We start from the raw sequence: 27511 nt of genomic DNA, 5'->3' as shown, positions 1-27511 counted from the left end.
GAAACAGAAAGAACATGGGATGGGGATGAGGACAAGGAAAGAGGGAGGGATGAATAAGCACCAAGGAGCCAGCAGATCCTTCTCCAAGACCCCCAAGCCCTGGGAAAACAGAGTGAGGCTTCCTTCTCCACAGAGCAAAGGCTCAGGAGAGCCCAGGAGGCCTCAGCTCAAGGCAAGGATGAGGACACACAAAAGAGCCCAGTCAGCATCTACTTTACAGGTGGACACATACACACTGTGAGAAAAGCACCCACAATGGAGGAGTGGATCTGAGGAAGGAAGGAGGTAGAGGGGAGGGATTGGGAGGAGAGGAAGAAGGGGGAGCTGTGGTCCAGATGTAATATAGAGAGAAGACTAGATAAATAAAATAAAGAAATGCACTCGCACGTGAGCCAGATACAGACGCTCACTGACACATGCATAAGCATGAGCAGTTTTGCAGATGTTTCCAGACAGAGGGGCTCTGACACAGACGTGTGCCAGCAGAAGGGCATGGCCCATGCCCAGACACTGGCAGCGGCCCATGCTTCTGCTATGGACACTCTTGCACAGATGGGCAGAGTGGAGAACCCACATTCGAGGCTATCCACAGAAACCTAGACATGTGTCCACAGACATAACAGAGACCCTCACACTAGTTCAGTTATACACGGCCGTGTGAGCATAAGCGTGGGGGCTCAGAGGTAGAGCGGGTCCTCGGCTTGCACAATGCCCTGGGTCCCATTTCCAGTACCAGCAAAGAAAAAATAAAACAGACATGTGGGCTCACTCTCACACATACCTCAACACAGGGCTGTACAACTACATAACACATGTGTTCTTGAACTGATAGAGAGACACACACCTGTGTGAGAGCACACCTACCCAGACATGTCCTCTGACATACATGTGCCCAACACATGCTCAGAAACACTGGCACATCCCACCGCTGCCTGCAACACATTGATGGGCTGTTTTCTGAAGTGCAGCCTGGCTTTCACCATCCCTGAAGACACTCTCCTCAAGCCAGGTCATCCTTGGCTCACTCTTGCCAAGCACTGGCTTTGGCTAACTCCCTAGTACTCAGCCGCCCACCAGCCCTGCGTCTACCCACTGGCCCTGGCCCTGGCCCAGGCCCCAGGCTGCAGAATGGCAATTGCCCCATTCTCCCAGTTGCCAATTCAACCAAATTTCACACCCAGCAGTGGAGCCCAGCCAGCGGGCTTGTCGTGGCCCGCTTGGTTCAACAGCATCGGGGTAGCTCAGGGAAGCCAGCAGACTGCAGCAGCAGAGAGAGCAGCCCTGTCCACAGGCCGGCCTTCCGGAGAGGTCTCTGTGGCTGCCTCTCTAAGCCACCCACCCTCACCAGCCTTGGACAGCCTCACCTCTGAAATGAGACAATGTGGACGCTAAGTTGACACATCCCCTCCCAGATGACAAAGAGCCTTTGCCTAACCATCCCATGTTTGCCCATTACGGCGACTCTCACGTATCAGCTTTACACCAGGAAGCTGTGTTCCAGGCCAAATAAGTCAATCAAGGCAGAGAAGGCAGGCTCTTGCTCCAACTGCGTCTTTCATGGCAAATAAATACGTAGCCGGTAACCTGCCAGAGTCCGAGGACCTGCCCACTGCAGATATCACTAATCCATTCCCATCTATTAGCCTCAGAATCCTCCTCAATACAACACTGTAAGCAGGCATTCATGATTGACCGGGTGGTAAAGGAGTGCCACCACAGGAGTAACTGTAATACCGTCTCCAGTCCTGTGTCCATCCAAGTCTTCCCCGCTCCCATGACTCGGGGGTGAGGGTGAGGGACAAGACAGTCACTGTCATCACTCCATTCACAGAGGAAGAAACTAAGGAGAGACCGAGAGTGAAGCAGAGCTTTTTGAAGACAAGGCCCTACCATGACCACCACCCAGGTAGGGCCAAACTGAGTACCTGGAAGTCAGGGGACAAAGGAGCAGACTCCTCCCAACTGAAAGGGACACAGCCTTCCACTAATTGGTTCAAGTGCTTCTTTTGACCCTAATTAGTTGTTTGTCATGTCTCCATTTGCATAGCAGAAAAGAGGCAAATTTGCATATTTGTAAATGAGACTGGGCCTAGATGTGGGTTCTGGAAGAGCCTGGCAGTTGCTGGCAGGCTGGGAGGCAGCTGGCTCTTGCCACTAAGGGCCTCATGGGAAGAGGAGATCCGGAAGACAGCTCCTTGGCTGCAGGCTGGAAGGTGATCTCAAAGGGGGTGAGAGGGGGGGACAGGACAGCCTCCCTCCACCCCAACCCCACCCCTGGGCCTGAGCTGAGTGGTGGGCAGAAGTGAGGATGGGTGAGCCTAATGCTGTTATTTTGATTAGCTGAAAGAAGGAGGAGGGAATAGAAAGTGATTTCAGGATGCTCTGTGCTGGAAAACCTTCTGTTCGCATCCTTGGATAGAACCTGTATCACTTACGGGGCAGGAGGGCGGGGGAGGTCCTCCTCCTCCTCCTTCTCCTCCTTCTCCACCTCCTCTTCCTTCTCTTCCTTCTTCTCCTCCTCCTCCTTCTCTCCATCCCCAGAGAGGAAAAAGATCAGGAGAGGTGGGGGGCAGAAAGCATTTCCTGACTGCCTCTCCCTACCCTTCTCCCTCTGCTTCTCTCCCGGACTCTAACACCTACACACACACACACACACACACACACACACACACACACACCCCGCAGCCCCCCCCCACCCCCACCCCCGAAGGACCAACACACTCAACTCCTCCAGACCCACAGAGGTACACATGCAACTCAACTGGAGAGGCACGTTCACACATGCAAACATTCCCAGGCTTTCCTCAACACACACATTCACGCCCTTACACATACAGACACACACGCAAACACTTGAACATAGATGTAGGCACACAGACTCACTTAAGCTGTGCATAAATATTTACACACAAGCCACACTCCTGCGAGCACATCCATGCTAGGACCAAACTTCTTGGAAATTTCTGGAGATTCGGACCCCTCTGCCAGGGTTGTCTGGTGCCTCTTGGGGAAAGAGACAAAAGAGACTAACCTTTTTGTTATTGTTTTCTTTTTGTTTTGTCGTTGTTGTTGTTGTTGTGGTGGTGGTGGTGGGGTTTTTTGTTGTTGTTGTTGTTGTTGTTGTTGTTGTTTTGACAGGCTCAAGCCAGGATGACCCTAAGCTCACTACATAGCTGAGGCTGACCTTGAACTCCTGCTCCTCCCGCCTCCAACTTCCCACATGCCGGCATTACAGGCATGTACCACTGCATCAAAAGAAGGAATCACCGTGTCCCCCAGGAATAGGACCCCAAATCCGGACTGGCTCTCCCTAAGGACGCCAATGACTAATTACTAATTAGCCCATGTCCTCAGTGCTTTGACCTCAAGCCTGGAGCACAGCGGAGGGCAGGCAGGAACGGATGTGAGAAGCTGTGACAGACGGATGGTGCCTGGCCCAAGCGTCGTCTACTTGTGATTTCCACGTCCACCTCAGAGGCCACTGTGACCCCTAGTGATGTGAGCTGCTGTTTCTTCAAGCACAGGGACACTGAGATTCTCAGCTCTGAGGACCCCCACTGGCTTCCTGGGCTCTGACATCCAGACTCCAGGGTCTGGAGGCACAGGGTCAGGGCCCCGGAGCCTCTGCCTCTGTCCCCATTCTCCAGGACCTCCTCTCCAAAGCCTGCATCTCAAAGGCAAGCTAAATAGCTCTGTATTTGTAAATTAAATATAGCCTGCACGTCGGCTTTCCAAAGAGCTGGGAAGGAGAGAAGGAGAAAGAAAGAGAGAGGAAGAGAAGAAAAGCTGCCGCCCTCAGGAAAGTCTGGCTGGTACAGATTGCCTGAGTCATGAATATTCATCTGGCGAATGAGGAGAGCGGGAGTTTGCATAACAGCTCCACCCACCCAACTGAAAGAAATGTCACCGCCTTTGCCAATAAAGTGCCAAAGGAAGCTGGTAGAGGCTGCCAGCCAGACGGTGCCAAACTGCTGACTTCCACTCCCAGTCGTGGAGAACGCACATTGTTTCCGGCCCAAGGAGCGCCACTCCGGGCTGAGGAATGGAGCTGGCTCCCGGGAAAGAACCAGGAAGCAAAGTTGAAAGTGGCACAAGCCACCCACACGAAGCCTGAGGAGAAGAGAGGCCCACGTCTGCCTATTCCAGGACACCTCTCCTGGTCACCAGCAAGGACCCTGGTGGCCCGACCTCCCAGTCAGCCCCTGCTGATGGCACCAGGCTACTGAGTGTCTTAAAGAAACCTCAGAAGGGGTCTCCTTGCGTCTTTTGAGGCTTTGAGGGCAAGGAGATAGTCTAGGTGTCACTTGGAGACCTAGAAATCCATAGGGAGCTTACCCACCTTCTGCAGAAGGTTGTATTCTAACTGTCAGGAACTTGTCTTTCTCCAGGTTCGTAGTCATGTCCAGAGAACAGTAACACCGTCTCTTATTTTGAGAAGTCTTTCCTCAAACCCTGTCCTCAAGACAGGCAATTTCCCTGCCCTCTGCACATTCCAGTCCTGAAAGGTGCCTGGTCCCCGGGCTCCCTTGGCCGGCTGTGGGATTCCAGCCCATAATAGGACACAAATAACCATCCTCAAACCATTTGAATGGAGTTGCTATTTCCATCCTTCCCACTCTCACTCCTGCACCAGACCTGAAACTTTACAGATTCTCTGGATGGTGCTGGTCAAGTCCCCTGAGGTAAGGGCATCCATTTCAGTCTGGCAGCTCAGTATGGACCTACTGGGATCAAAGCCAGCCCCCTAACCCACAGACTCCCACTTGAGAAGGCTAGCACAGCCATCTGAGTGGCACCTATGGGTGACATTGCAAACACGCTGCCCACTTGCCTGTCTGGGGCTCCTGTCAGTAATTACCTGAATGAGCAACAAAACTGGAGCTGGTGAGGGCATCGTCTCTTGAGTGCAGAAAAGCAATTAGGACTGTGGGCGTCACCAGCTGCTGCTCCTGAGATGTGGAGTTTAGGGTGTGTATTTGGGGCCGGATGAGGATCCACACACATGTCCACACCTTCACAGACTGCTCATTTGCAGCCTGTGAGGGCTCATGAGTAGAACACAGAATGAGGAAAGCCAAGATGGGAGGCAGCAGGATCTGAAGGAAGAGTACCGGCTATGAGGAACCAGAAAGGCCCCTCCTGCTCATAGGACCCCTGAGGCCTATGCTAACACGCACCCAGAGCTCCCTTAGCTTCGGCTGAAATTTGCCTCCACTGGAGCTGGGATCCCTTACTGCTTCTGCCACAGTGAAAACTTCTGCAGCAGGGTACAGAGTCCTTCCAAAACCTGACCTGGAATCTGCCTCTCCATCATGTCCCCGCACTGACCCCAAACAGCCCCAGATCACATCACCTTCTCTGGCCCATTAATCCTTCTGGAGACACACTTTTAAATTCAAAGTTTTGTGCAAATGAATTCGGGAAGAATTCTAAGATCCACATGGAACAAACCTCTCCCCTGCAGGACTGCTCAGAGCCTTTATAGCATTCACGTGTGCCAGCCTGTGAGTGCGACATTTCACAGACACAGAATCCTTTTCCGTGGAACACCTCAAGAAACTAATATTCACTGGGGTAATTTTTAGGAAAGTGTTTCTGCGGATTAAAAGACGTCTAATCCCTCAGCCTACGCTTCTCCAAGTGTCTTTCTTTTTCTGAGCGGGCCTCTCTCCAGCCTGTTCCTTCCCTGGAGGTAAGCTCTGCCTGTGCATATATTCTTCTAGCTCTGAGCTACCAAGGGTCCAGAACAACCTCCACCTCCTCCCCGAAAGACCCCCTATCTTCCCACTGATGCAATCAAAATGCTGTCTTTGACACAAACACGGAGCTTTCTCCTTGAAAGTCTTCCCACCAAGACATGAGTGAGCCTCTCTGTGTCCTGCTCTGCTCTCAAGGCCTGCAACTAGGGACCCATAAACAGACCCCTTATGCTCAGTGTTGCAAACGGTGATGTCCCTAATTGCCTTCCCTGGATCCCCAGATGGAGGGACACTGTGGGCACTCTAATGTCTGTGCACTGACTGACATGTAACCTACGGTCAGGCTTTTTCACAATGTGACCCAGTGTGTAAGTGTGTCTACTATCCCACTGGTTCAGACTTCTCAGCTCACCCCGTAAGCCCCACTTATCCCGAGATCCTGGCTAGGCATCTCTTGAGACCAGGCTCATGGACCAGCTCTCCTTGGTCTATCTAGCTCGTGCATTGCTTCTTCCATGCCTCCCTCTGCACCATCCTGCAAGCCCGTGCTCCGGCCCAGGCAAAACCACGAGGTTCACTTTCCCACCAGCTCCCATCCGCTGGCATTGTCCCCCCAGACTGGCTATTGAGAGAAAGACTTGAGGCTTTTCCCAGGCTTGGCAGAATGATTAGTGATGTCTGCTGGGGCCTGCAAAGGGGCAGCTGCCTGTTACTGACGTCCTAAATCAGAGCTCCATCCCTTTCCCTCCAGTCAGGGATCCTGTAACTGGAACCCTCCCTCCTGCACATGACAGTGGACAGACGGCCCACCCCTCCATCAAAACCACTCTCCCAGGTCACAAACAGCCTCCTGTTTGTCAGGTCCTGTGTTCTGTCCTCACCTCCGTGCCTCTGCATTCTTTCATATAGCAGACATTAAGAAATGTCCTCTGTGACTCGAGGGCCTTGCATGCCCTTGCTTCTACCATCTTGTCACCATGGCTCTCCCATGCTTTCATTCTCCAGCCCTCGAGCGCGCTTTGTCCTTGGAGAGAGCCCCCGAGGGAGGCAGCCACTGCCTTCCAGCCACTACCACCATCACATGCACTGGTGCCTCCTCTTTCTGCCACAGTCAACTCTCTTGGACTCACACCCCCCACACACACACCAACACAATCCTTCAGGCTTTGCACGTCATGCCTTTATCCACACTAACTGAGCCACCAAGTGCTCTGTCCTCCTAGTTAACACTTTCTTCCTTCCCAAGTGGAAATACTTTATCATTTGCGCTGGTTGAAAACCATGATTCATCTTCATTATAAAGCTCAAATCAAACCAATGCCTCAAAAGTATGAAAAAGAAAGTAAAAAATCCCATCACCCAGATATAACTCCCAGCATTCTGGTGAACAGGCTTGCAGACATATCTCTATGCATATATACACATGGAGCGCCATGTATATAATTTTATAGCTAAGGAGTTGTATTATACATACTGTTCTCGCTGACACCTGCTTTTCCTGCTCAACAATATGTCATAGACATCTTTCTATGTCAATAAATAGAGCTTTACAAAATTATTCTAATTACTCCATAGTACTCCATTGTATGTGTGCGTCTTCTTTATGTTCCTGGGTCTCTACTGATGATCACGTAGGATGTTGTTAAGATTTTCCTGTCGTCAACAACGTTGGGATAAACATCCTCATACATATCTCTTTGCTCATTTTAGTACTTTGCAGCTCCTTAGACTAAACACTGGCGAACGAGACTACTGCAGCGGAGGAGACAGTAGTTTTAATTTGACTAGGCTGCCCTTCAGAACGCCTTCATGAATGTCCAATCTGCAGCCTGGGCCACAGGCAGCCTTGGATAGCTATAAAAAGGCCCAAACTGAAATCATAAGCTTTCTTTAAACATGAGTTTTGTTTTGCTTTGTGTGGTTTCTTAGAAACCGATTGCACAGTTCTCGAGCATGAGCTCTGCAGATGACAACGTCATGTTGCAATGTCAAAAGGTCAGCTTCCCCTTGCCCTACACCACTGCCTGGGACATAAGCCACAATCTCACCAGCCCGGGTCTTATCAGCCTCCAGAAGTGAATGCAAGGCACTGAAGAGTGGTTCCTGTTGGCGCGGACGAGCCCCTGCGTGGACATACAGAGTTATGGACCTTTTCACTTATCTTTGGTTATTTTCTTTCTGAATTGCCTGTCCATGCCCTTTGCCCACGTTACCCATGAAATATTTGTCTTTTTCTTAATAGTCTGTAAATGCTCTTTGAACATTAAAGACAAAATTGAAATTTTTTTCTATTGTTTATCCTTTCTGTACTTTCCTCTTTATTAAGTGTGTGTGTGTGTGTGTGTGTGTGTGTGTGTGTGTGTGTATCTATGGCCTATGTTTGGGTGCCTGCAGAGGCTAGAAGAGGGTGTTGGATCCCCGGAGCACAGGTGATTATGGGAACTGAACTCATGTTCTCTGAAAGAAAAACAGGTACTCTTAACCACTGAGCCATTCTCTCTAGCCTCCACCTCCCCTCCCCACCCCCGCCTTTTTTGGGAGGCTGGCTTCATTATGCAGCCAACCTTGTAACTCTGTTGTTTGTTGTTGTTTTAACAATATCTTACTATACAGTCCAGGCCGGCCTGAAACTGATGGAGATCCTCCTGTCTCTGCCTTCCAAGTGTTAGGTGTGTGCCGCCATACATAACCCTTAATGGTGTTTTTCTTTTTCCTCAATGTACTTACATTCTTAATACTCACAATCAAGTTTATTAAATTTTTACTTATGTGCATGTACATAAATGTACATCAGAAGACAATTGTGGGAATCCATTCTCTCCTTCTGCCATGGTGGTCCCAGGAATCAGGCTTGGCACCAGGTGTCTTTACTCACTGAACCATCTTTACTAGTACATTTTTTTTTAATGACTTCTGGGTATCATGGCATGCTTAGAAGGATGTGCCCCACCTTAGGATAAACAAAATATTCATTCATTCACATCACCATGGCCTCCACAGCCTGACTTTACTACACAAAGCTGGAAACCCTGTTTATGTTGTAATAACTGGTCCATTTTTCTTCCTCAATGAAATCTATAAAATCATCCATATATTCCCAATTCAAGTGAAATGCCATTTTATCATACCAAAAAATCCCCTTAAATATTTGGATCCTTTTCTGGACTTTCCATTCTGTCCCAGTGACAGAATGGAGCTATTCTTAACATGAGAGTTTTAATGAGTGTCCTTTAGAAAGCATACTAATATCTGATAAATATTCATTTTTTTTTCAATCTTTGGAATTTTCTGACTTCTCTCCTTTTTTACTTTCTTTCTCTTAGCTTTAAGATTATTTTGGCAAATTCAAAGCTTTTTTTTTTCTGGATCTCTTGGTTATCTTAATTTCGTACATTCACGTACAAAGATCTGGTGTCACTGATGCGATCTCGAAGCTTGTCAAGGCAGCAAGGAGTCTGCCATATCTACTCATCCCTGTTCTGTTCTCCAAAAGTTTTCTGGTTTTCTTCGTGTAATGCCCCAGTTCTGATAAAGCTCATCTCTAGATATCCTGTAGTTTGTGTTCCTTCATAGATAGAGTCGCTTCACAAACGCAAAGCCTGCTGGTGGAAGGCTCCCAGCACTCAGGAGATGGAGGCAGGCAGATCTCTTCAAGCTGAAGGCCACAAAGCAGGTTTCAGGTCAGGCCAGCCCTGATTACACAGTGAGACCCTGTGTTTTTGTTTTGATGATAAGGAGGAGGAGAAAGAAGAAAGAAAGGAAAAGAAAAACAGCCTATCAGGCTTTGGTTGTTGTTGTTGTTGTTTTGGTATTTTGAGACAGGGTCTCTACCTAGCCCTGGCTGTCCTGGAACTCACAAAGATCCTCTTGCCTTTGCCTCCTGACTGCTGGGATTTAAAGATGTACCACCACTACCCAGCCAGAGGAGGACATTTCCCTAAACTTTTTTTTTTTCCTTCCAGCTATTTTTCTCTGGAAGTCATCTTGGGCTTTCCAGACAATCATCTCACCTCGCCTCTAAGTCATCTGTTCACCTGCCCAGTACGTGTTCTATTCAGTATTCATGTCTGCTGGCAATGTCTACCGCTTCAGGAAGAGCGTACTCCAAACACTGACAGGAGTGAGGCGATGCTCAGTGGCAGGCCATGCACTTAGCAGGCATGGGGTCCTGGGTCAGCCCCCAGCACCAAAAGTCTACTAGACAGAGAGAGAGAGAGAGAGAGAGAGAGAGAGAGAGAGATGATAGGTGGGTAGATGACTAGATATAGATAGACAAACAGATGAATAGATGATAGATAGATGGATAATATATTGATAGGTAACAGAGAGATGGATATAGACAATAGATATAGATAGATAAACAGATGGATAATAAATAATAGATAGACAACAGAGATAGAAAGATAGGGTGATTGATTGATTGATTGATTGACTGGTAATAGATTGGTAGAAAATAGATGGTAGGCAACCTGGTATGGTTTCTGACTGATGAGCACATATCTAGGGTTTTGTTGGCCCAATGTCCTTTGTTCCTCCTCTCAACGTTTGTAATCTCTACCTTAGTCTGACCTGCACTAAAGTGTCACTTGTGTTATCAGAAGCATGATGAATAAAAGCAGAGTCTGAAGTCAGGCGGCCTGAGTTTGAGACCTGATTCTGTCATTTACTAATCCTACGATCTAGTCAAGTCACACAAGATCTTTGAAACTCAAACTAAAAGATGGGTGGTGCAGGCCCAGGCTTTTTCTATTTTTCCTTTTTTTTTTTTTTTTTTTTTTTTTGAGACAGGATTTCTGTGTGTAGCCTTGGCTGTCTTGGACTTGCTTCGTAGTCCAGGCTGGCCTTGAACTCACAGCAATCCGCCTGCCTCTGCCTCCTGGAGTGCAGGGATCACAGGCGTGCACCACCACGCCCAGCTAGACCCAGGCTCTTTTACAGAATAAATCAGACAGCACACACAGATTTATTGCTAATGAACTCTGCACACTCTCAGTAAATGATCATTTTTAAGTCTCCCCTCCTCCCCCTGCTCTCCTATCCAACCTAATGAAGCCCACTTTAAGCTGCTCTTCCCCAAGCCTGTGCTCTCATACTTTGCTTCCCCTCCTGCCCTTTGTACCCAGCTACCAATCCCCCCTGCTGCTTAGAGAATCACCCCGGGGTTCCTTCTTAACCCTGCCCTGAGGCCCCTCTTTAATCACCCCAGCCTTCCTTCCTTCTTGTCTCCCAGCATCCACTGCCACCCCCATCCCAGCACAAACTCCTACCATCCTTTAACTCCCACTAATTGCTACTTTATACCACACAAGCTTAGACCCCTCCGTTAGCCTGTGCCTGATTTACGTGAGAAATGAAAAAAAAAAAAAAAAAAAAAAAACTAAATCAGAATTAATAAAACAGATTTTACTAGCTCGCTTACTAAATGCTCTGGATAGAAGGGCCAAATCTCAGGCACAGTTTGATCAGGGACGAGACTATTTCTCTGTGATTTTTCTAGATTCTTCCTCCATGTGGACCACCCCCACCCACCCCACTTCCACCCCTGCCCCCGGGACACTATCTCTGTTAACAGTTGTCAGCCAGAAATGAGAGCCTCATGTTTTCTCGTTCAAAACCAGGCAGAGAGCGAATGGTTGTTTCTTCAGCCTTTAACAAACATCTACACTTTCTAATGAGGCCAATCATTGCCCGTGACCATGGGACTGACTGTGCCCGTGATTTGGTGGAGAACAAAGGGGAAGGTTTTCCTTGATTGGCTAAACTGGGAGAGGGGAGCGCATCCCCAGAACCCCACAGGCTGTGATGCTGCTCCTGCTGCGGATGCCAGGCTCTAACCTCCCTCACCCCAGTTGCTGGGAGTTAAGCTTCCTTTAGCCCCAGACCTCTGACAACTGTGAGTCCCTCTCTTCAGCTTCCCACACTCATGCTCTCTGCTCACCACTGCCGTGGATAATTTAGTGATATAGTCATTTGTCCCATTTCCCCAATCACAGAACTGACTGAGGTCTGCACAGTAATTCACACAAGCTGGCCCTTTTGGCCCTTCCCCACAAGCCTGTGGGACTCAGAGAAGTGCTCTTCCCGGCCCTTCCCCCTGGCACCTCCTCCCTTTTCCTATTTCACCTCAATTTCTAGAGCGTCTAGTCTTCCTGCAAAAAAAAAAAAAAAAAAAAAGTACAGAGAAAGTTTTCTTGCCAGACAGCAGTTTTGAAGATTTGTGTGACAAGGCCGGGTAAAATTCAAATGACTCTGGCTGATTTAATCTGCTTGGGGCTGGAGTGGTAAATCAGGGCCGCCCCAGAAACGCACCGGGAGCTTATCAGGCAATCTGCAGGTGAGGCCCTACAACTAGGCTCTTCAGCTCGGGGAGTTCCCCTCCACTGCGTGTCAACACATTTGGAGGGTCCCAAGGCCCTCCATGCTATGACCTACATGTTCTGCCAAAAGCCTTCTCTCCCAGGCTGCAGCTGCCCCCTCCCAAGGCCAGAGCTGGCTCCCCAGTCAGAGGGACAAAGGGCAGCCTGGCTCAAGCTTTCACTGAAACTATACCTCAGTGCCAGGCACTTACACCCCCATGACCTCATTCCATCTTCATAACAACTTAATGAGGGAGGCTGGCCAGCCATGCCCAGCTGGCAGGCGACTTAAGTGAGGAGCAGGCTATTAAATACCTTGCCCAGGGTCATTACACATCTAGGAAGAGGAGGCAGAGCTGCAAACCTAGACTCTCAAGACTCCTAAATCTTTGGCCCCACCACCTGACCAGGGAGGAAGATCTCCACGTCAGTCAGTCAGAGACCTGAGATGGCTAGCTGCAGGAAGCTGGGGGGAAGCGGGGGGCTGTTACTCTGAACAAATAAAGCAGTCAGCTTTCCTTACAAAAGAGGTGTCAAAGGAGAAGGCAGGTGCACTCATTAAACACCAACTGTATGCACTGTGTTCTGTTTGTGGGTGCTGGGTGCCAGGTACACAGCACCCATCCTACCACACTCTGTAAGTAAGTGATAAACATTCACCACGAGCCTCTAAAAATTTACCAATCAACTCTTGGGAAGAGAAAGAGAGAGAGAGAGAGAGAGAGAGAGAGAGAGAGAGAGAGAGAGAGAGAGAGAGAGAGAGAACGCTCTGATTCGGAGCAGCAGCTGCCATTTGCCGGGGTGGGGTAGGGGGTAAATACTGCAGTCATGGTAAATCAGGGCCGCTTGGTAGTCATGGTCAGTCGGAGCTATCACACAGTGCGTTCTAGGGCAGAGTTAGGAAGGAAGACCCCAGTCGATTCTCCAAGGCAAGGCGCCCCTCACCAGCAAACTGCGTCCTCTAAGAGGGGACACAAAACATCACAGCGGTCCACTCCATCTCCACAAAATTCTCCCTAACTCACGTGCCCTGAGACACAGGCGAGACCTTAGTCACAGCTTCTGACGTCATCTCTAGAGGCTGAGCTCCTCAAAATTCCAACTGTCCCAGGGCAGGAGACAGAAGAACTCACTGACTGCCCCGCCAGGTGCAAGAAGGCAGAGAGGAGCACCCCGCCTTCTCTGCCCATAGTGAGAGCTAGAAGGGCACCCAGCCTTATCTGCCCACAGTGAGAGCTGGAGGAGCACCAGCCTTCTCTGCCCACAGTGAGAGCTCCTGCTGAGGAGGCACACGGAAGAGCCACTACACACGTTTTCCACGCAACGTTACCAAATCAAAATTGAGCGCTGGTCTTCCCTAATACACTGCTTCTCCTCCTATAGCCCCTCCACACTTGTCCATGGTCAACCTGGACGTCCCATTTATTCCACAGCCTCCACCTCGCAAGCAGGTACCATCTCCCTGTGTTCCCCACCCCCAGATCTTCTGTCACTGGTGCCACTGGTCTCTGCAACCCTACCCCTGACCTGCCAACCCATCGCCACAGTGAGTATGCCACTGCCACCCTTCAGTGGGTGGCCATGAGGAGGGAATCAAATCCCTGATCACTGGCATCTTCCTCCACCTCATGCTGGCCTTCCTCAGCCATCCTGGTTGGTTTCTTCTAATGCCTGTGTCTCGCCTCCACCCGTGCCATTGGACACACACTCAGTCCTGCCAGGATGCCAGTCTACCCTCTCCTGGGTTCCTTCCCTTTGCCTCCGTGGCTTTATTCAGTAAGATAACTTAGAGTGTCAGTAGGCAGTCCTAAAGGGCCAGGTTCCGGAGCTGGTGTCCTCTTAGTGATCTCAATGCCAATGCTTGGTAGTCACGTCCCTCTGACTCTCTTCATGGAACTCTGCAAGGCTTCTCTGGGCTCCAAGACCCTATTCTAGCATTTCGAAGATGGAAAATTTGAGGCCCAGAGAGGGAAAGGAATTTGCCCAAAATCACACAGGAAGCCAAAATGGCAGAGCCATGATGAAAACCACACATCTGCCTCCCAGTACAGGGCTTCTCCCTGGTCCCAGTTTACTTCATTTATTTATTTAGTCTTACAGTCTCCAGGCTGAGCCTCCCACACCAACACACATATACGTGCCCACAACCGACACCACCTGTTTTGACTTAGCTCCTCCTGCCCAAGCCAGACCCACCCCTTCCTACCTCTGCCCCTCTGTGGCAGTGCTCTGCTCTGGTTCCAGGAAGCCTGCTTCCCCTGTCAAGCCAAACCCACGCGCCCGCCCCCCACCCCCACACAGACATGCCCTTCCCCCAAAATACCCCTGTCTGTCTGGGTGCAGCAGCCACGACTCAGCACACTCACATGCAACAATGCTTCCTACAGCCTCACCAGGCACGAGGCTCACTCCTCAGGGACAGCCGATGTCTCCTCATCCTCCCTCTTCCCCTCCTTCCTCTTCATCCTTCTATTTTCCAGCTATAAACACAACATGTGGCCGAAATAGCTTAGGCAAGAGGGTCAGAGAGGCTCATAACCCAGTCCTGAGTATCCTCTGTGTATCTGCGGGGTCTGATTCTCCAGCAGGACCTCAACTTTCCCAGTCTGTGTAACGGGCCCTTCCCATCCAGGGCTCTTAGGGAACTGAACCAGCAAATGCACACTGCAAGCCTAGCGTTCAGCTGGCTCCCAATAAAGGCGCTCTTTCTTCCCATGTTTTCGCAGTGAGCCCTGAGACCCCTGATGAAGCAGGCGGTGGGGGCAAGGCCAACTCCTGCATTCTCTTTCAGTACCCTTCCTCAACAGGGAAGGAGAGGCCTGTGTGCTTCTCCAACTCCCTTCCCCACCCCCAGCAATCTGCTTTAACCTTCTTATCACAAATGCCTTGTTTATTTCAATATCATCCGTTTTACTTTTCCGTTCGTGAAAAAAAAAAAAAAAAAGGGAGGGGGGAGAGAGAAAGAAAAAGAAAAAAAAAAATCACAAAAACAGATTTAAGAGGAAAAAGAAGGCTTTAATGAGTAAAACTGTCTGCAGCCCTGTTTCTCTCTCAGGAAAAAGTGGCTGTGATCCTGGCAGAGACAGGGAGCCTCAACAGCTTCCCTACAGGGCAGCTGCCAGGAGAAGTGCATTTTGGAGTAGAGCAGAGCCTCCAAATTCAACAGCATGTCTCCCCGCCAGGCGCTTCCTGTGCCCAATTCAGCTTGGCAGGTGACGGCAGCTCTAGCAGAGACGCAGCCCCAGCAGGAGCAAAGCTCAGCTCCCGGCTGCCACTCTGCTCCAGCAGAGCAAAGAGCAGAGCAGGGCCGGGCCGACGCTGACCACCGGACACGAAGGCTCTGGAAAAGAAGGAGACAGGCAGCTGGAAAGAAGGCGGGCAACCCCGGCCAACACCGTAGGGACCAGTCCCCTCTCCAGGCATTTTCCTCCTCATTTTCCTTCCCCCTCGAGGGAAGATGGCTGAGTGGGTGTAAAAATCAGTCCCGAGGCTTACTGTGCACACCAAAGCTCAGTAACTGAATATTTCTTACTTTTTTTTTTTTTAGGGGGGGTGGCAGAAGACTCAAAGGTAAGGGTATTTGCTGCTGTTGAAAAAGACCAGGATTCAATTCCCAGCACCCAAATCAGGGAGCTCATGACTACCTATAACTCTAGCGCCAGGGAATCCTACAACCTCTTCTGACCTCTATGGGCACTGCACACACACAAACACATACACACACACACACACACACACACACACACACACAAATAAAATTTTTTAAATCTTGAAAATGATTTATAAAAGATGTCATATTTGGGGAGAGATGGCTCAGAGGTTAAGAGCACTGGCTGCTCTTCCCGAGGTTCTGAGTTCAATTCTCAGCAACCACATGGTGGCTCACAACCATCTATAGTGAGATCTGGTGCCCTCTTCTGGCATGCAAGTGTACATGCAGATGGAACACTGTATACATAATAAATCTTAAAAAAAAAATTTAAAAAGATATCATTTGGGACATGCTCTGGATAGAATGTCAAGGCCAGACTCGAAGGAAGGAAGGAAGGAAGGAAGGAAGGAAGGAAGGAAGGAAGGAAGGAAGGAAGGAAGGAAGGAAGGAAGGAAGGAGGAAAAAAAAGGAGAAAAAGAAGGAAGAAAGAAAGAAAGAAAAGACACAAGCTTGTGAGGATTGGGTAAGACCATGTGTGACCCATGAGCACACTTGGTGCTGAGTAAACAAAGCCTCCTCCATGGCCCTTGCTGGCTCATGGGCCTCACCTGCTAGTCCTTCAACTAACACCCGAACCATGTGCCCAGTCTTGGTGAAGCCACACTGGCTCCAGGGACCACGGCCTTCACCTTCAGAATCAGAGAGTTCCTTCCGTATGCCAGGCCCTGACACCAACATCTGCTCAACATCTGCTCTAAGCATGGCTCTCTGGCTTTTCACTCAGTTTTTGAACATTTACTTGTTATCAGAGGCCAACTGGCGGGGGCCTGTTCTTTCCGCCCACCAAGTGTCTTCTGAGGATCAGATTCAACAAGCTTAGCAGCTAGTGCCTTTCTTCATCTCCTTCGAGTCTTTTCTAGGTGGATTCCTTCTAGGGCAGCCTCCCCTTCCTAGTCCCTGGGAGGTTTTGATTGTTTCTGTTGTGCTTTTTTTTTTTTTTCGGGGTGGGGGGACAGAATCTCATTATGAAACACTGTTTGGTCTGGAGTATACTACATAGACCAAGCTGGATTTAGAGCAATCCTCCTGTTTCTGCACCCCTGCGTGCAGGGATTCCAGACATGAATCACTACGCCTATTCAATTCAATTGTGGGGTTTTTGTTTTGTTTTGTTTTTGTTTTCAAATAAAAATTACAGTGGTGATGAGAGCTTAATCCTTCCATAAGAATAGAAGAAAACTAAATGGTCCTACTTCTGAGGAACCTGACGTGCAGAGAGGTGACAAAAACCCCTCCAAGGCACGCAGTAGGTCAATATCCTAGCAAAGCCCAGCTCGGTCAGACCCTGGACACCACATTCTCAACACGGTTTGGTCGGAAGTGGTGGCTGACCTCTCAACTTGCTGCACTTGGCTTGTGGTCCAACCTCCACTCAGCTGAGCATCTCTGTCCTGGTACTGTCATTTCACAGGAGGGCCACTCCCCGACCCCTCCTCCCAGCCGCTCTGCGCCCACCCCCTCAACTAGCAAAGGGCTGCTCTGGCATCAATTCCAGATCTCTGTGGAGACAGGGTAGTCAACCCTTCATCCCGGCCCTGCAAACACGGTGTCTTGGCAGTGGCATCCCAGGTCCTTGTGATCGCTAATCTTGGTTGCCAATTTGACCATCTAGAATCATCTAAAGCCCAAGCAGCTAAGCTTGCCTATGAGTGATTTTCTTGGTTGGATCCTTCTGAGGTGGGAAGCCCCACCCCAAACCTGGACCACATCTTCTAGGGCAACCCACATAAAAAGGACGTGGAAGAAGAAAATTTTCCCTTTTTGCCTGCTTGCCCTCGTTCTCTCTTGCAAGTTCATCTATCCTGTTGCGGAGGCATTCCTGCGCTGAACCTACTTCTTTTGGATCCCAATATAAACTGAAGACCCGCAGCTCTCTGGGAATTTTCTGGGACTCCATTACCAGAATGGGACAGCTGACACATCCATGGCTGTAGAATGAACAACTCTCATATCCCTGGCCATTCCCTCGAGATACAACCACCGATGGGACACAGCCTGTAAGCCGCTCTAATAAATTCCATATGCATTCATTGTATTGGTTCTGTTCCTCTAGAGAAGCCTAATACAATTCCTAACGCTAGGCATTGACTCCTCCACTGACCAGGCACAGGGCCAGCTGGACCTTCTTCCCCGTCATTTGTCAAGCTCAGACACCTGTTGCCCCCATGGCTACACTCCAGCACTGACAGCCAGCTTTTATCCTTCTGATGACGTGCCTGTCCTGGGAGGTCAAACCCGGTTGCAGGTTGTAGAGCTTCTGGAAGCCTGGGGGACAGACCTACCAGTGGTAAGAGGAGCTAGCCCTGAAACTCGGGCCTGTGCACACCATGTGGACAAGCAGTGGAGGAAAAGGTTCCTTTAGATTCGTGTGACTGTGTGCAAACCCTGACCACAGCCATGCAGAAGGCCCATAACCTGAAACCTCCATCAGAAGCCTGGCCCACGGAAACAGAGTGCTGAAGCAAGCCCAGCCTGCTTCCGACCCCGGTCATCCACACAATCAAAACTGCAGCCATTGACAACCACACCTACAAGCACGCTTACACCAAGCACCATGGGTCAACTCAGGCCCTGAGATTCACACCTGTTTATCTGGTGAACGTGGCTGAAGCACCTGCCACCTCCCAACACCATGCTAAGCATTGGGAGAGATCAGTGGATAGAACAGACCTACCATCCAGGCACCATAAAGTATACTTGAATCCCAGCACTTGGAAACTTGGAAGGCTATGAATTCAGGGCTGGCCTGGACCCCCTAGCAAGATTCTGCACAAAAAAAAAAAAAAAAAAAAAAAACACCACACTTGTGAGGAATGCCAGGAACAAAATACAATTCCAAAATTAAATATAAATACACACACACACACACACACATACACACACACATATATGTATGTGTATATCTTAAATGACTGAGTTATACTGGCAGAGTGGAAAGTGTGCTCTCGTTAGTTTTAATAGTCAATCTGACACAATCTATAGAATCACCTAGGAAGAAAGTCTCAGGGACAGACTGTCCTCATTAGGTTGGCCTGCAGGCATATGGGGGCTGGGGTTGCATAGGGGTCAGGGGTCAGACTGTCTTGATTAAGTTATGTGCGAGGACCCAGCCCTCTGTGGGAGGCACCATTCCCTAGGCAGGTGTCCTAAACTGGGTAAGCGTGGGGAAACGGAGCTGAGCACAAGCAAGGAAGCCAAGGAGTATGCACGCATTCATTTCTCTCTGCTCTTGACTGTGGGCGTTTGAAGTCCCCGCCTTGACTTCCACACAGGGGTAGACGGTAACCTGGAACTGTAAGCTAAGATAAATGCTTTCTCCCCTAAGGGTTGTTTTTTTGTTTGTTTGTTTGTTTTGTTTTTTTTTTTTGGGGGGAAGGGTCTGTTTTGGTTTGGGTTTTTTGGTCAGGGTGTTTTTATCATAGCAACAGAAATAAACCTAGAACAGAAAGTAATGTGGGGAAAGGGGGTATCTTATTCTAACTATTGAAAACCCCAAGTGATATGGTCAAACCATCGAGAGAAAGAGTGCCATTTCAGGGACTGCTTGGTGGGTGGGGGTAGGGATAACGCGTCATTCAATCATTTATCTATAATACTAAGCATCCACAATGCCACTCTCTGCCAGAGACAGTCTTAATAGGGGGGGCACATTTGTGAACAAACCCACCACAGCTGGCTCCTACCCTCATGGAGTTTCCATTCTGGCATCCACCTGGGAGAGAAACAGTAAACAAAACAGCCATGCGCCTAGCCAGGAATGCTCATTGTGCCCAGAAACAGCCCAGACACAGAGAACTTAAAACTAGCATTAAGAAGGAAGCTGAATCTGCTTTCTCTTGCTGTAACTTGACACCACAAGCACAGCAATTTACATTAAAAAAGAGAAGTTTGCTTAATCGGAGGCCTTGGGATTGACAGCAACAATGGGGCCATACACATTTTCTAATCCCATCACTCAGGAGGAAGAGTCAGTAATACTTCTGTGATTTGAGGCCAGCCTGGTCTACATAGCAAGTTCCAGGACAGCCAAGGCTGCATAAGGAAGCCCTGTCTCAAAACAACAAAAAAAGATCTGGCAGCCACATCTGGTGGCGTTCTTGCTGTTGGGAAGTCGCAGGGTCCCCAGGTAGCTCAGAGCATTGCTGGCTGGAGAGGGATTACCCTGCAATCCCTCTCTCCCTCTTCCTGTGAGGCCCCAATCCCACAGGCTCAGGGACCAGCCCCAGGGCCTCATCTAACCTTCATTGCCTCCTAGAGGTCACATGCCAAATGCCAGTCAACTTTAGCTTCTGCCTTTTTAAGTGTCACAGCAAGGGATAAATTTCAAAATGAGGCCAGGTATGGCGACACTCATGTGTAACCCCAACACTTGAGAGGCTGAAACAGGACTGTGGTGTATCCACGTCAGCCTGAGCTGTGGACCGTGAAGCTCGTCTCAAAAAGCTGGAAAACAAACAAACATTGTTCAAATCTGGGTGGGGATGCTCAAGCTGCAGCAGCAGATAAGGGGTTCATACAAGCAAACCCTAAGCAAGGATGGTCCCTTGGCCTCACCTCCCAGATCCTTCCATAGAGCAGGGACAGCCACAGACCACCCACCAGAATCATGGTTGTACAACAGGCACATGGAACATCCCCTTCTGTGAAAGGTACACACACACACACACACACACGCACGCACGCACGCACGCACGCACGCACGCACCCCTCAGCCCAGCTTAAAAGTAAGGCTCAGAGAAACTCTCAAGACCACAGATACTAGAAAGTGAGACAGGGCCCCTACGGACCTGCAAAAGTAGAAGCCAGGAGAGAGACAACAGTTTGCTCAAGGCCAGCAGCATGGTGGTGCAATAGACATGTTCCAGTTCGGACATCTATTCCATGAAGCACGGTTTCCCATGCAACAGACCGTCAGCCTCGGCATTCAACAAAGTCCCTCACGCTTGCAAACACTCACCGAGAGGCACACAGTGGGCTGGCAAGATGGCTCGGTAGATAAGGGCACTTGTCACCAAGCCTGTCAGGCTGAGATCCATCCCTGGGATCCACATGGCAGAAGGAACGAAATGACTCCCACAGGTTGTACTCTGACTTCTACACCATGTCTCATACAAACACAGGTGTGTACACACACAGATAGATAGGTAGATCCGTAGATAGATAGATGATAGATAGATAGATAGATAGATAGATAGATAGATAGATAGATGTAAAAATAAAAATACACAGTGATCACAAATGATCTTCTCACCTCTACCCACATTCTGTGACACAGGTACAACCAGACACAGACAAACACAGAAATACAGCAGTCACAGAAAGAAGCCGAGACACTTACGCACAGAAATACCCATTCAAGCTCAGCCAAGAGACTGAGCCCCGTGTGCCTTCCCACAACGAGGCCTGTGAAACTTGGAGGGTCTCTAACAATTGCATTGTCCCTTGTCCCTTGTCCCCTCCCATCCCACTCATCTTCCCTCCTTCCTTAGCCTGTGGCCAGGAGCTGCTTCTGCATATACATACATCACGTGTAAAACTGGCATGCGTGTAGATTGGAAATGAGTGGGCACATTTGTACCTAAGTATTCACACAAAAGCCGGCATCAGTGGGAAATCTGCAACATGTGAGCATGTACCTTTGTATATATGGGTTCGTGCGTGCGTGTGTGTGTGTGTGTGTGTGTGTGTGTCTGTATATTTGTATATGTGTGTGTATAATATGTGCGTGTGGGTGTAAAAATGTGTGGTGTGATGTGTATGTGTGTGTGTATGCAGGCTTCCAGCGAGTCAGAGAAATTTATCATATAAATCTTGCCTCCCAGGGGACGAGAGGAAGTGAAGCCGAGTTCAGGTTTAAATCACACCCCCACGAGCGGGTGGGGAGAGGTTCCCTGGCCTTGCATGATTACCTGCCTGTGCATAGCAGAGTGGCAGCACAGGCTGGCAGGCAGGAGGCAGCGGGCCCATCAGCAGGGAGTCATTTGTTGTCTCCAGGCCCCTGGGACCCACTGTGGCTGCTCCAGGAGCGGGAGCCCTAAATGCACTGACAGCTCCAACAAGCATATTCCCAACCCAGGTGCTGGGGAGTTGGGAGCAGGATTCTAACCTCCAGCTCAGAAAAGCAAAAAGAGGCCAGACAGAAGCCCCACACTTTTCAGACTGGATGAAGGGAGCTGGTCCAGGCTGTGGGTTGCACAGGTGCCAGGGCAGGCTGGCCCAACATCTTTTCTGTCCAGAGAAGTGTGGTCCCAGAGCCCCAAGCAGCAGAACCCCAGGCAGCGTGAGAGTCCCCTTCCTCCCAAGGAGGATCCCCTCTCTTCTCTCTCCTCTCCTCTCTTCTCCTCTCTCCCCTCCCCTCCCCTCCCCTCTCCTCTCCCCTCCCCTTTGCCTCAATCTTTGCTTGTGTGCCATTTGCTCCTTGTCCTTATCCTAGCTCTCAGTTCCTAGGATTCTGCTACCTCTTGTGAGACTGTCTGACTTCATCTCTCCATCCATCCACCTTACACTCTTTTCCAGTGCCTCTGCCTTCCCTGATCTCGACATTTCCCCCTGTAGAGCCCGTTGCCTCCTGGGACCTAGTTTATGCCAGACCCCAAGCCTCACAGTGCGTTTCACCCCACTAGAGATGCTCAGTCACCTTTCCACTGAGGAAGGCTGGCAACAGGAGTGCTGAGATTCCCCAGCCCTTCAAAAGCAGATCTCTGTGAGCTGGATCTACATAGCAAGTTCCAAGCCAGACAGGGCTACCTGGTGAGACTTTGTCTCTAATTAATTAATTGAGTGAGTAAAATTCCAGTTCACAGATGAGGAAACTGAGTTCCCAAAACTTCTCCATGGCTATCCAGGGGACTAAAAACGTCTAAAATTTTAGACATGGGACTAAAAATCCAGGTCTTGCCATACATGGTGGCACACACATTTAATCCCAACACTCCAGAGGCAGAGGCTAGCCTGGTCTCCATAGTGAGTTCCAGGCCAGCCAAGGGCTACATAGTGAAACCCTGTCTCAGAAAACAAAACAAACCGACCGAGTAGCAAACAAATGCCCAGGTCTTTCCCTCCACAACCATGACTCTGTAACCTCGCAATCTGCAAAAACACAAGCCAGTCACAATACTGAAAACCCCAGGTAAAGAGGACTTGAGGGCCCAGGTCCCCACAGTCCACCCGCCTCCGCCGACAAGGTGTTCAGACAGCTTTTAACTAAAGAGCCTAGAAACCAGGAAGGCTGAGATGGCAAGCAGTCTGTCCTTCCAAAGATGCCTTCCCCAACCAGTCCACGCTGTCCCACCCAGTGTTGCTGTGTGGCTCAGGCTGAACTCACACTCCTCCGCCCCCGGCCTGCTAGGGTTCCCAGCACGGCCCACTTCCTGACTCTTATGTAAGTACCCTCCAGGCTGCCATCATCCCGTCTGCACGGTGGTGGAAGAGGCCTTACACTGCTGATACAGGCCCAACTCCAACAAATGTAGTGGTTTCTTTCCTCTCCAGGACCCCGGTCCCTAAAAGACCTTTGACGCCAGCCACAAGGACCCCTCGTTTGCCTCAGGAAAAGCCCCGTGCTTCCAAGAACACCGGCACGCCTCCAGCGTCCCGGCAGCTGGACAGTGACCATGAAGACACTGGGCTCAGAGGCTGAACCCCATCTGCCTTAGGGTCCCACAGCTTCCTACGGCCTCCGCTGGTGCCTCCAGCCCCACCTGAGAGGCAGCGGCACCAACGACCCGCCAGGGCCTGCCCATTTTCCTTTCTTTTCATTGCCAGCTCCGTGCATGGTTATAGACCCAGGGTCTCCACAGAGTAATTTACTGGCAGAATCTCTCCCAGAATCCAGCTTGAAACCAAGCTGTAAAAACAGCTTCGAGTGTAAATAATTCATGCAGACAATATGACTTTTTTATGTAAATTCGGTGCATTAACCCTCTATTATAATGATGGACGACAGATAGGGGCGACGTTGCCTTGGTAAGAGCTAATGGATGGCCGCCATAAATTCAGTGCACATTTTATTGTGTTGCTGGAAATTGTGCCTTCAGGCAATGCTGTTTACTTTTATGTAAAACTCTAGGTTCCCTAAATATTACAAATATTTTACACCCAGCTCCTCAGCATTCGGGCTTTGCCCACAAATCAAGCTTTCTCCATGTGAGTTGTAATTAAAGGTTTGTTTTTTTGTTGTTTTTTTTCCTGGGACAATTATCTCCAACTATAAAGAGAAATATTTTTCCCCTTTAGATGTTCCGTCATTGACTTATTAACAAATCCTTTGAAGGAGGAGGTTGTAAGTGACTCGCTGTGGTACTTGGCAGGAGGTGGGTCTGTGGGCAAAGGGGCGCCGTGGGTGCGAGAGTTCGGCAGCTGGCTTTTATGTCTGGCCGCCACAACAGTTTATTTACACATATGATATTCTGGGCCTTCCCCCCCTTCCTTTCTATAATTCATGGCCGCTTTAACAGGGTGATTCCTCCAACCACCTTCCAAGGGACGGGCCCCTGGCACACCCCTGACCACACTCATCAGAGGACTCAGACTTGCTCCTGAGAGGGCCAGAGTGGAGTCACCACCCACACACAAACCTTTCTGCTCCCCTGCCTGCCCTCACACACCGCCAAGAACTCCTTGGAAGGAAACTTGGGGTTTCCTGTCTCAATCCCCTTTCAACCCAGAGTGCTGGAAATGTCTGTTGGGTTCAGCTCTGCTCGGGCAGAGGTCGAGAGCACGCCACGGCATCTGTTAGAGGTCTGAGAAGAGAAAGGCCGGGACCTCAGAGGCTTCCTAATGAAGGGAGGCAACAGCTGGAGTAGCAGTCCTCTTTAAAAATAATCCTCACACTTGTTTATTGTTGTCATTAATATTAATGGCCATGCTATTAATATTCATATAGCTGCATTAATATCATCCAGGAGCACCTGGGATCTCTAAGCACTCCTAATGGCATGTGGATTCAGCCTCCTGAGTACCCCAACCCCCTGCCTAGCCACCCCACAGGGACAATGCCTGCTGGCCCACACAGGTCCCCATCTTCCCCCACCGACCCCCACTCTCCACCCACCTCTGTCAGCTCTGATTGGCGCCTGCCCTTGGTAACCCACAGCCACTTGGGACTCAGAGTCCTCTCTCAGACCCAGGGTGGGGGGTGGGGGCCCCTACTCTGGGGATGGAACCCTGTGCAGGCTGGGGACTCCTGGCGTTTCCTCCCTCCTCAAAGGATATAGGAAGTTTTTCTGACAAAGGGTAGTTCAAGAAAGATGGTTCATTTCCAACACACCTCTCCTTCCTGAGAGCTCAATTTCCTGTGGAGTCCAAAAGGGGGGGAAATAAAAAAGACACATTGGCTAAAAACAAAGATGAAATATCATTTTTCACCGATTAGATTGGCAAAGATAAATTAAAACAGAGACGAGTTGGGCCGGCCAGCCCACTTCCTGCGTGTGCTCGCGGCCTGCTCAGTGCTAGCAAGCTGAACAAGCCTTCACTGGTAGCCTGCAAGCACACTCTTTATGGCACTGTAAATCCCGGGCACCGTCCCGGAGTGCAATTTACAATCCGTAACAAAATTCCAGGCCTGTTAGCCTCTGACCCAGCGATTTCCAGTTTTAGGAAATCAGGTGTTTGTCATGGGAACACCAAGCTCCTCTGCCTTCTTTCTCCTTTGGTGATGCCAGGAATCAAACCCAGGCGCTCACTGGTGCTAGGTGAACCCTCTGCCACCGAGATATAGCCTGAGCCTCCTTATTATCTATCACCTGCTCTGAGAGGCCTTCCCTGACTGCAAGACAAGTGACCTTTCTAGTTTTGTTCTCTCCTTGCTTCCTAACTACAGGCTTTTCCTTGGTTCAGTGCTAGTTGGTTCAGTGCTAATTGGATAAATATTCGTATGACTACTTAATACATATGCTCACTTAAAAAAAAATTGCTGCATTCCCTGTCTCGACACTACTTTTTTTTTTTTTTTCCAAAACAAGGTTTCTCTGTATAGCCCTGGCTGTTCCAGAACTCACTCTGTAGACCAGGCTGGCCTCGAACTCACAGAGATCTGTCTGACTCTGCCTTCCTAATGCCAGTATCAAAGGCGTGCGCCACCATCTCCCAGCTTCACCACCACATCTCAAATGCCGTAAGGGCAAAGACTGAACAAGTCTGTTCTTTCTGCATATTGTCTGTATGTCCAGCCCTTGGTCTGGGGCTATCCTTTAGGCTATGGATCGAGCTTGAACAACATCTACAGTATATAAGGAATATGCAAAGGCAAGCCCGCAGTTGCTCACTGCAGGCCTGCTTATACGCAAAACAACTGGAAATATTTCTATCTCCGTCGTCGGGGTCCATCAGCTGGGGACCTGGAGACAGGAGAAGGAAAGTGAAGCAGATAGTGGTCCAGGCTATCCAGGCACACAAGGCAGGCATGAAATCGGTGAGGTGGATCGACAGGAACTGACATGAAGGATGTCCAGGACATATTGCTGAGTGTGTGTGTGGGGGGGGGGACAGGTGACAGAACAGCATGTGTCATCTGATGTCGCTAGGGGTAGAACTGCAGACGTAGAATCTATTTGTGTATATTTATGCACAGAGAGGAGTCTGGAGGGACGTTCACCAAAATGTTATGTGGTTGTCTCTGGCTGGTAGAATCCGAGGTGGTTTTTACATTTTTTTTTCTTTGAACTTTTCCATATTGTCTGATTTTTTTTTCTTTTTGCAATGAACATATGTATCTTTTTTTTAAAAAAATACAAAATGATAAAGCTGCTTTCAAAAGAATTATAGGTGCATGGGGTAAGGACAGGAAGTGCTCTGTGAGCAACCCAAAGGCAAGGGCATCAGACCCATCAGACTGAAGGGGGCTGGGGAGGCCCAGGGGCTTGACTCTGGTTTCTGGAATAGCTGGTTTCTGGAATAGCTGGGTACTCTCCCAGGCCGCAGAGAAAGGCACTTAGGACCAGATTCTCTGCCCCTGTCTCTCCTCCAGGAGCCATGCCTGTCCAGAGTGGAGTTTCTAGATAGGGTTTTCCACATTTGAGTCTTCTGACATGCTTTATCGCCTCGGAGCTGTTTTGCAAAATTCATAGCGATTTTCGGAGGCTCCAAGCTTCCTGGGACCAATTCCATTTTGAACAATAGCAGAGCGTCTGCTTTCGAGAAGGGTTGGCCCACCCCAGAGCGGCCTCCGGGCCCCTGTGAGCTGGGACTGTGGCTGAGTGTCGAGGCTGCCACATGAAAATACATGAGCTCCTCCTCGTCCTTGTCCTCACCCTCCTCCCACTCGCCCAGTGCAGGAGGGGGAAGAAGGAAAGCTGCCTTCCCTTAGCAGCAGCCCTTCAGTGCCCTGAGGGGACCCTGCATCCCAGGAGGTGAAACAAAGAGCCCACCCCCACCCCCATGTTCCGCCTGCAAACTCTGGCTTCTTACCTAAGAACAACTTGGTGTCCTTCATGGCCAAGTGACTTGACCAGAGTGAGATAAAGGCAGGAAGCAGAGCAGTGGTCAGATTGCAGCTACCTGCTCAGTGCTGGCTTACAGATCCATGCTTCGGAAAACAGTAAACAGCCAGGTACCTACCAGGAGGTAGACACAGGAGGATCACGAGTTCAAGGCCAGCCCCAGCTACATAGGAAGTTCAAGGCCAGCCTGGGCTACAAATTAAACGGCATTGATTCCACCTCTGCTGCCTTTAGGCCAGTCCTTCCTCCTTCTGGATCTAGGATGCAGGGGTCTATAAAATACAAACCTGGAGTTCTGTGGCT

General features: G+C 49.7%; 1 protein-coding gene across 27 annotated transcripts in view; it reads right to left on the bottom strand.

The window, feature by feature from the left end:
• Positions 1–27511, bottom strand: part of LOC110540019 (atrophin-1) — a 102518-nt gene that overhangs the window by 34765 nt on the left and 40242 nt on the right. Inside the window, exon 2 of one of the 27 annotated variants that reach the window (XM_060379601.1) lies at positions 15116–15395. The exons of the other annotated variants lie outside the window; for them this stretch is intronic. Within the exon in view, the coding sequence (XP_060235584.1) occupies positions 15215–15395 (181 nt within the window). The 3' untranslated portion in view covers positions 15116–15214. Of the gene's footprint in view, positions 1–15115; positions 15396–27511 lie in introns of those variants that run through there. 27 annotated transcript variants of the gene reach the window in all.

Source organism: Meriones unguiculatus, chromosome 3 (assembly GCF_030254825.1).
Source record: "Meriones unguiculatus strain TT.TT164.6M chromosome 3, Bangor_MerUng_6.1, whole genome shotgun sequence".
Classification (NCBI taxonomy): domain Eukaryota; kingdom Metazoa; phylum Chordata; class Mammalia; order Rodentia; family Muridae; genus Meriones; species Meriones unguiculatus.
The sequence above is the reverse complement of the archived record's forward strand: the minus strand, read 5'-3'. Positions and strand labels throughout refer to the sequence as shown.